Raw genomic sequence first — 9,992 nt, forward strand, 5'->3', positions numbered from 1 at the left:
TGTCGGTGTGTGTGTGACTGGTTATGAGTTTTTAGAAGAAATGTGAGTAACAGTGGAGCATAGTAACACAGTGATATTTAAGTAGTTTTCTTTATTTGGTGTTGACAGAATGTGGAAGCTTCAGTTCACACTTCCTTTTTTTTTGTTGCATAGTCATAATTGAAGGGTTAACACATGAATGATGCATCATAAATAAATCCACTGCTGGCAGTTCTGGTTCATGTAGGAAAGTAAACTTTATTGTAATCTCCTGTTTGACCAGTCATCAGTAGGGCAAAGATCCTCAAAACAATATGTATTTGACCCTTGTGTGATGTAAAAAGATAACATTTTTATTATTTCACTTTATGACACCACCCCTTTATCTGAGCTTATAGAGCACATTCATCAAACACCACCGTTCCGTTTTGCAGGTGCTCTTTCCCCCGGCCTTGTGGCATATTGTTTTCCTCCGACTGTTTCTCAGATCTGCTATCCTTCCATGGGCAGAAAGGGATGTAACGGACCCAAGATTGGGATGACAGGCAAGAGGCTATGCCAAACGGAAGGTCATACACCTCTTCAGTTCCCAAGGTGCAGCTAGAGTCCCCCAGATGTACTTCATCCTGGGCTAATAGGCCACGCTCACGTTTGGTCCCTGAGATCGTGGTATTAGAAAGACAATTAGACCCCACCTTTTTTATAATAACAGTTTACATTTACATTAATTGGATTGTAGAACTTGTGTCAATAACAACCTTCAATTTCAGCTCACCTGGAATTGTGTTATCAAGGAAGAAGCCAAGAAACCCTCCCACAAACATATTTGTGGTCAATAATATCTGCAACACTTGATCTACCTCTTTAACACCTGAGTTACAAAAGAAATATTGAGTGAAAACACAGACAAAATACATATTGAGAAAGACATACATGACATGCTGTTAAAATAGAGAAGGCTTTAAGGAGTAATGCCATTTCTTGATAGATACCGGTATCTAAGAAACCAGGATTCTTCATTATCCAGTTCGGAATAACGAGTGCAGACATAATGGAGAAACCAAAAATAAATATATTCCTGGAGGAGTTCATGTCTGTGGACTGTAAAATGAGATATGTCAGCAACATTCTGAATAGTAGCAAAGCATTTGGACACAATGTGGCTGATTGTTAATCGTATTATACCTGCAGATTTGAAACTCCTGCTGCAACTATGACTCCAAACATGATCAGAAGCATGCCTCCCATTACAGGGGTGGGGATGGTGGCGAAGATGGCCCCAACTTTGCCCAGCATCCCGATCAAAATCATGAAAAATCCACTCAGAAGAATAACCTTTCGGCTCCCCACCTGTCACACAAGCAGGAATTGTGTTTGTTCTCAATACCAGATGTTTTGAACATGCATTTTACTACTGCAGTATAAATAAAAGATATTCTGTACAGTTGGATGTCTTATCTTACCTTTGTGATACCAAGGGCAGCCACATTCTCACTAAATGAGGTAGTGCCGTTGCCTGTGCCAAAGGCCCCTGCCAACAAACTGCCCAGCCCCTCAACACCAATACCCCTGTTGATGGCGTGCGAGGGGGGAGGGGGGGCGCCTGACAACCTGGCACAGGCGTAATAGTCGCCCACAGATTCTACCATGGAGCATATTATTCCAGCCATCATCCCAACCACACCTGCCAGGCTCACAGCTGGCATGCCCCACTGACCTTTATTAGGAGTCAAAATTGTAAATATTGAGCAATGTAAAACAAAAGAAATCGTACTTTCGGGCATTGAGTCATTCAAGGATTAGTTATTAACAAATTAGTTCATGAGTGATCTTTTTTGCACTTCCCCTTTCTCCATTTCCCATACCGTAAATGTGTGTACTCAGTGGTTCAGATGTTGAATTAATGTGACTGTAGTGAGGTTTGTTTATAGCATATCGTTAGCTTTTACTTAACAATCAAACAAGTGCTGTTTATTTGTTAGGATTATCTTGCTAAACAAAAGTTGTACAGTATCTAGTATAATCTTTCGTTAGACAAAAGCTTATTTCCTGCTATAGTTTAATAGAGTAATACCATAAACTTTTTTACAAGGGAACCAGAGTGATGCCTACTCCAATGCATCATACATGCAGGAATTAATGCTAATTAATGAATGAATATTTGATTCTACTATGCCCGTGGTTTTTTCTTACCTCCCAGAATGTCTTTGATGGTATCTTGTTTACTTACCAGGGTAAGGTAATGTGAACCAGGAAGCCTCGTTCACCACATCTCCCTTAACGTCAGTGCGGGCCAGGTGGCCATATTGGGTTGGATCAGATGGTAGGACATCAAATATGGTGAGGAGGTAGCAGACTAACCATGAGACCCCAATCCCCAGCAGGATCTAAACAATATTTACTTATCAGCCTCAGAATATGCCAGTACAATTAAAAAGGAACAGAAATTGTGTATATCTGGCTCTACATACATGCTTATACATAACATACAGGCATTATCTGGAAGATATAGAACTTTGAGGTGTGCAGTTTCTTGGCTTTGCTATATGCAGGAACAGGGACTGGTACACGACGGAGGTACTGGGAGAACAGGATGATCAGCACTGTGGTCCTGTGTGTATGAGAATAACTGTCATTAGCATGATGATGCAATACCACAGAGACTGATACCGTAGGCAAAGAGAGAGTAACTATGGCACAGAGCGCTTACGTACATAGCAGAGATGCCCCAGTGGCTGCCAGCCTTCTGTCCAACTGAATCGAATAGTGACAAGCCGATGAGAGAGACAGTGGGGGCAATGGTTAGTGGGCCGATGAAGCGCATGAGGAGGCCAATGAGGCCCAAGAAACCAACCAGGATCTGCAGACAAGAGGCCACCATAATAGAGCCCTGCAGCTGCGGACAGGAACAAAGTAGTCAAAATCCTTAGCATCAACTTTGGCCGAGTGAGAGTCTATGCCTGCAATTGGATTGTCTACTTCCCGGAGCGGAAACTAGTTCACTGAATGAATCATGAGCTAAACTAAAGTGTTGTTTCACTTCTTTGTTTTTTTATCAATCAAAAGCTGTGCAGTGTCTGTGCTGGCTCACTGTTGTCAGGCGGCTCTGCCAAACTTCTATGAAAACAGGTGAGGAAGTGTTGACCAGTGTGGCGTTCTGGGTCCAAGCTGGGCACTTCCATTCTGGTAGGGACAACATGGCCATGGCAGGGGTCACGAGAATAAAGGTGCCCCCCTGTAGTATGGGAAGCCTACAAGTGTGACATAAAGAAACATAGCTCTCAGTCAGACAAATAAACAAATCATTTATTAGGACAAAGCATTTACAGGTTGCCTCATGTCTACTGAATGTGTAAGACTACAAAACAGTACAGTTGAATCTATGTTTGTTATAAATGCACAATAATAAATAGGTCACAAACTATCTTTAACAAGTTAAGAACAGCAGAGTCAACTTGACTGTAGCTTTGTGAGACTGTACTAAATGCTAACATCGTAATGCTAACATGCTCACAATGACAATGTTAACATGCTGGAGTTTAGCAGATAGTTAATAGAATGTTATTATCATGTATTTAATGTTCAACATCTTAGTCTTAGTCAATTTTTTCTTCAGTTAGCCTATGTTTTTGCCTTTGGGTTCTCTTTACGCATACATTTGTTACACTTTTTCACCAGCTAACAACTGTCCCGCGATTGGTGCTAGGTAGCATACAACTCAGTGTTTTTGTCGGGTTCTTGTCAAGCTTCCCCCCCCCTAAAACAGCTGTTTGCTACTTCTTTAAAACTGTTTAATAAGAGCTAGGAAACAGAGCCATTACATTTTCCATATTACTGTAGACATACAATTATGTTATACAGTAACAAAGAAAAAATAGAAGCCAGTTTTCACATTTCCAAGGGTCTCAGTAAGGGTCTAACTTGAGTAAGCAGAGTTTGTTACTCAGTGTACTATTACTCTTACACTTTTTACTAAAACGGTCTCCAATCTTATAGGATGGTTAGTGGTTTGATTAGCTTGAGCCATCATTCTGACCTGACACCAAAGGTGACCTGCAGCACAGTGACCAGGCCAGAGGTGAAGAAGATGGTGTTAATGAGCTGACTCTGGGTCAGGCTGTCGTGCTGCAGACACAGCCCCTCAGAGAGAATGAGGGGGATGGCGGTGATCGCCCCAAAGGCTGTCAGGTAATGCTGCACAGGAGAGGAATGGTGATCAGAGTGAAGAATTAAGGTTATTGATGACACCCCTACACACACCGGACAACAACAATCTGCATTTGCAGTATTTTACAAACTATTAATGATAAATGGATGCTAATTTTATACATGTAAATAAATGCCAGAAGTCACTCAGTGTTTTTTTACTGTTCAGACTGAAGAAATATGTTCCTATGTAATTTAGGACAACATATAAAAAATCTGAGTTGAGAAAATCAGTTTCCATGTTGTTTGATCTGTTTTCTATGATTACCCTATTGTGACTGCTCGGTTCCTTGGCCTGTCAGACTTAACTATGAAGAAAACAGTAACGGCATAACCATAAAACATTTAATCATATCGTTTTACTGCTCCAATTACAATGTTGTTTTATGACCCGCAGAAACCAAAACCTCCACAAGGCTTTGTCACACCCACCTGCATTGCCAGAAAAATACAAAGGTACCAGGGAGGAACATCAGTCACACAATAGGTGGGTTTATTTCTGCCTTCCTCTGTTACACAGCTGCTGCCGTATGTCTTTCCCTCCTCTCCTCTTTGATGATCCCCATCCATCTGCAACACCATACAACATTTAACCTTTTGGGATTTTTAAGTGGATTGAAACAGATGGACATTTCACGTAGAAAGACCTAATAGCAGAGGTGGGAGTAAGTCCTACATGTGCAAGTCATGAGCAAGTCTCAAGTCTTGACCTACAAGTATCAAGCAAGTCCCAAGTCACTGTGGTGAGAGTCAAGCAAGTCAAGTCATTGCTCAGGTCAAGCAAGTCATACGAAATTCTGATGAATAAGCCCAGTTTCCGCATTTAAATCAGTTAAAAGACAGTGGTTATGAAAATGGATTCAACCCACACTATGATCTTCATTACATACACAGTTAATCATTTGAAATCGAATTTAGACCGATGACAATCATATTAGATTCATATTAACCCCAGAACTGCAGACAATATAGCTAGGACTCAAAAAGTCTGTTCAAAAAGGCAGAATTCCAGGTAAGAAAATCATATGGCATTTGCAATTACACATATTTAATTTAAATTTCTGTTAACACTAGAACCGCTAACAGCGTCAGCACCTACATTGATATCATTTTCAAATCATTTAATTTGTTCCCCTTCATAATTTCCTTATAAACTAAGTAGGACGATTTAAAACTCAGTTAATTGGGTTAATTTAGAAATTGCTTCAGTTTATCATAACAGATAAAAAAGTTCAGATTCATTTTACAATAAATCAAGGAAGGATGCACTTCTACAAACAAAAACAACATAATTAAAACATTTAAACAAACTAATAAAAGTAGGAGAACTGCATTATTCAAAAGTTTACAGTAACTTCTGATAATAACACAGGGAAAATAAACGAGGCTCTCTCTCTCTCTCTCTCTCTCTCTCTCTCTCTCTCTCTCTCTCTCTCTCTCTCTCTCTCTCTCGACAGCCCGTCAGTATCGGGGTTACTCAAAATGAATCCCTTGGCGGTTCTAGTGTTAATTTACCGTTTTGTCTTCTCTTTGCAATGCTTAATCGATTTGAAACCAAGTCTAACGTAGCTTAAACTTAACGTTAGCTTTCTAGCTAACACAACACATGCACGCACCTTTCTCTGTGGGTTTTTTTGTAGTGACAAATTAAGTTGGATGTTGTGGTGGTCGTGTCACTGATCTTTATGCTGCAGACCCTGCATTCCGCTGTTCTCTTCTTATTACCGTCATCGACAAATAATCCTTGAATCCAAACTTCACTATTTTTGGAGTAAAGCTAGCTGCTGCCATGTTAACTGAGACTCCTGCCTTCTAGTGGGTTGCCAGGTTTGCGCACATGGCGCTATAATCAAGTTTTTCGAAAAAACTAAATGTAATATCTCACTACAAAAACAAACGCAAATATTTAATTTTAAACAGTCAAGTCCTTTCAAGTCATCTATCTCAAGCTTAAGTCAAGTCTCAAGTCATGAATACCAAGTCAAAGTCAAGTCAAGTCTTTTATCAATGTTAGTCAAGCAAGTCTCAAGTCAAAAAATATGCGACTCGAGTCTGACTCGCAAATATTTAATTTTAAACAGTCAAGTCCTTTCAAGTCATCTATCTCAAGCTTAAGTCAAGTTTCAAGTCATGAATACCAAGTCAAAGTCAAGTCAAGTCTTTTATCTATGGTTAGTCAAGCAAGTCTCAAGTCCAAAAATATGCGACTCGAGTCTGACTCGAGTCAAGTCATGTGACTCGAGTCCCCACCTCTGCATAACGGACAACAGAAACACATCTCTGCCCTTGTGTTTCTGTATTAGTTGAAGATGTGTAAAGCTTCCAAATCAAAAACAAATATGGCTGAGTGCGGACTCTAAGAAAGAGTTGCACAACTTTTATAAAACTTCCAACCTAAAGACCTCCCACCTGTCTGAACCTTTGCCCACTGTGTATCAGGATTAATCAGAACTCATTGAAGAGCAATCCTCACTATTCACAAATATTTAAAATGCCAATACATGGTATCATTTACATGAAAAGTCATTGTACTTACATCAAATGCAATAGTGAGTGTTGAAAAAAAAGGACAACTGTGGAAGTAACAACCAGGAACAACATCAGGGACTAATTTCCTGCTGGTAATGCGGCTCATCTTTGGACAAAGTCCAGCTCAATAGTCATTTAGTTACATATTATGTGTCAATCATTACTTTCTATGTTTTTAACCTGTTAAGCCCGACAGACCCCGGTACCGGGGTCCTCCCGCAACATCTTGCAGGAAACAGTGTCTGAGGGCATATTCATTTAATAAACTATGAATGTTTTATATCCATGTAACGGAAAGAAACTCATCTAACTGATAATTTTAATTTTCTTTAAAAAAAAAAACCCACAATGCTAACGCTGAGCCTCTGAATTCATTTACATGAAAAGTCATTGTACTTACATCAAATGCAATAGTGTTGAAAAAAAAGGACAACTGTGGAAGTAACATCCAGGAACAACATCAGGGACTAATTTCCTGCTGGTAATGTGGCTCATCTTTGGACAAAGTTCAGCTCAATAGTCATTTAGTTACATATTATGTGTTAATCATTACTTTCTATGTTTTATTAGTATGTGGAAATTCTATAAAAATATTTAATTGGTACTTTGTCATCGTAGAAGAAAGGAGATTCTTATGTGTAAATGTTAAAGACTATAGAGAAATAAACCTCTTGGCAAAGCACTTCCAGTGGATGGACATAAAACGATGGAGAACAATTCATACTATTTTGAAATAATAATAATAAAACCATTTTATTTTACCACAGGGTGTCACCAAGGCATAGTTTGGATTATTACTGGTATGTTCCATAATTGCAGCAAGACACAAAAACCCAATAACTCAGTGAATGGGTCAAAGCTCAAATTGCTTCCTTTAACCTGTTTAGCCCTGAGCCTGTTTTTCAGGTCTCAGGCTCGAAAATGACATTCCCAGAACAAATGACCATATCTTCCCTTCTAAAAGGGTTAAATTAATAATCTTTTTTCTCAAAGTTATGGTAAACCTGTGAGTTGGATGTAGAAGAGTCAGAATAAATATAGATGGTTTTATTTTAAAGAAAATTCAGATTGAACATAGTAAAAAAAAAAAAAATTATAGTGTCCGTCCAAAGATTATTTTTTACTTATAGTGAAAAAACTACCTTTGGATGATGGTAAGGTAGACTAAAAGCTTTAGGAATCCAAAGTACAACATATAATAGGTACCCTATATCAAGATTGATGCAAAACAAGTGACATTTGACCTTTTTAGAGAGGTTTAGCAAAAAAAAACTCCACCTCTGAGGTGATTTGGGTGGAAATGGGGGTTTTACCGTTTCTCTGGAACCCATTGGTCGATTTTGGTGATTGACATCTCTTTCTGACCGTTAGAGCCAATAGAATCGAAGGGGAATCTCCACACTCACACACATGCTAAAACAAAAAGGTGGGGGCTTCGCGCACGCAGTTTTGCATCGGAGTGAAAATATTTCTATCTCTGACATCTAGAAACGGAAAAGCAGGTTTATTATGGATTTTCAGAAATCAATTCAAAGGGACACAGACACATTGGATTAACCTATGGATTAACTTCAGCAGCGTTTTTATCGTTTTAATGCCATTGAAGACCACTTTTGACCAGACTACGACACAGGTGAGCCATGTTAGCGTTTTTAGCTACCTAGCGCCACACGTTTTGATGTCTGTTCTTGTTATTATCTCCGCGAGTTCGTATTATTGAGTTTCTGTGTCATCTCACGATGTGAAACGATGTGTTGGATGTGCAGCAAAGATAAATAATAAGGTTTTGTGAGTGAATTTCGGTGCAGTCATCTGTTAGCATTTTTTGCTCGTTGCTAATTCAGAGGCTCAGCGTTAGCATTGTGGTTTTTTTTGTGAAAAGAAAATTAAAATGATCAGTTAGATGAGTTTCTTTCCGTTACATGGATATAAAACATTCATAGTTTATTAAATGAATATGCCCTCAGACACTGTTTCCTGCAAGATGTTGCGGGAGGACCCCGGTACCGGGGTATGTCGGGCTTAACAGGTTAAACACTCAGTAGCTAGAATAAACAACAAATAAAGGAACAATCAAGCAAGCCTGGGATAATGTGTTCCTCTCTGTACATTATGGGCTGCCTTTGTGAAATGTTTCAGGGGGAAACACGTGTCATCTGCAGGAAACAGCGTCTAAGGGCATCTTAATATTCAATAAACTATGAATGTTTTGTATCCATGTAACGGGAAGAAACTCAGCTAACTGATCTTTTATTTTCAAAAAAAACCACAAAGCTAATGCTCTGCCTCTGAATTAGCCAAGAGCGAAAAAATGCTAACGTATTACTGCACAGAAACTCACTCATAACCAGTGTTGGGACTGTAACGCAACTACTTTTTGCGGTTACTAATAGCGTTATTAGTTACATATTCCCATTAAGTAACGCCGTTATAGTTACTGTGATTTAAATGGGTGCGTTACTGCGTTACATTATGTGATGGAACTGAACCGAATCTCCCTGCGGATGTAATTTACAGGCGAATACAGCGATGTCCTCTCACAGCACCATGGAAAAGTGAAAGTAACCAGAGAGGAGTGATGATTGGTTAACGGGTAACATTTCAGGGTAAGCCAATCAGAGACAGAGTTGGGCGGGTCTTGCCTTATGGGGAAAATACACACACACGAACACTTGCTAATGCTAACACACACACACACACACACACACACACACACACACACACACACACACACACACACACACACACACACACACACACACACACACACACACACACACACACACAATGGCAGATGCAAGTATCAGCGAGAGTGTTACGGCTGCTGTTTCTGTCTGCTCATTAATCTGCCTGAGTGTTTCCAGCTGTGTGTGTGTGATATGTAAATGAGCTGTGTGGTTGCCCCGACGTCATTGGCTGTCATCTCCTGGTCCGCCTCTGAAGGATCGACGACAGCCAATCGCAGCGCACAGCCGGCGCACACCTGCTGGGGAGGAGTACAAAGGCCGCGGACTGTCATCACTCGGAGGCTCTGTTGAGGAACAGACGCCTCTCGCTATTTGCTCGTCATTCTGTGGTTGACTTGTTTGGCCTTAGTGTTTGTGATAAATTCTGTTAACAGGGGTTAACTCGTGTGTGGTTAGTTTTGGGTAATAGTTACCTCAGCTGTGTTTCCTTAGAGCTTCCCTGAGTTAGATTGTACCACTTTGATAGTGAGGGTTTTCGTTGTTATTATTATTACCTATTTTTTTGTATGTACACAGGCTCCCTTTTTAGAG

General features: G+C 39.8%; 1 protein-coding gene across 5 annotated transcripts; it reads right to left on the bottom strand.

Annotated features, from left to right (window-relative positions):
- Window positions 1-217: 217 nt before the first annotated feature.
- LOC307017217 (solute carrier family 23 member 1-like) lies at window positions 218-6,822 on the bottom strand. Of its 5 annotated transcripts, none has more exons than XM_079646770.1 (12): window positions 6,722-6,816; window positions 4,618-4,755; window positions 4,016-4,173; window positions 3,071-3,230; window positions 2,694-2,869; window positions 2,470-2,590; window positions 2,210-2,366; window positions 1,443-1,696; window positions 1,165-1,329; window positions 972-1,080; window positions 755-850; window positions 218-637 (listed from the first exon to the last, which is right to left on the bottom strand). In XM_079646770.1, exons 2-12 carry the CDS (start codon window positions 4,753-4,755, stop codon window positions 372-374), a joined length of 1,800 nt encoding a protein of 599 aa, XP_079502896.1. In that variant the 5' UTR covers window positions 6,722-6,816; the 3' UTR covers window positions 218-371. The 5 variants fall into 5 exon arrangements, with proteins under 5 accessions (XP_079502896.1, XP_079502894.1, XP_079502895.1 ...); XM_079646768.1 differs by having other exon boundaries at window positions 2,694-2,875; XM_079646769.1 differs by lacking the exon at window positions 6,722-6,816 and adding an exon at window positions 5,802-6,257 and having other exon boundaries at window positions 2,694-2,875.
- Window positions 6,823-9,992: the final 3,170 nt, after the last annotated feature.

Source organism: Notothenia rossii (assembly GCF_949606895.1).
Source record: "Notothenia rossii genome assembly, chromosome: 8".
In the NCBI taxonomy this organism is placed as follows: domain Eukaryota; kingdom Metazoa; phylum Chordata; class Actinopteri; order Perciformes; family Nototheniidae; genus Notothenia; species Notothenia rossii.

Bases quoted from the DNA above. Each gene is read 5' to 3' on its own strand.
- LOC307017217 (XM_079646768.1), bottom strand. From the start codon at position 4,755: ATGGATGGGGATCATCAAAGAGGAGAGGAGGGAAAGACATACGGCAGC. The intron at 1,697-2,209 runs GTAAGTAAACAA...CTCCTAATAAAG, and splicing joins GTTCACATTACCTTACCCTG to GTCAGTGGGGCATGCCAGCT. The intron at 1,330-1,442 runs GTAAGATAAGAC...CTTGTGTGACAG, and splicing joins CTGCCCTTGGTATCACAAAG to GTGGGGAGCCGAAAGGTTAT.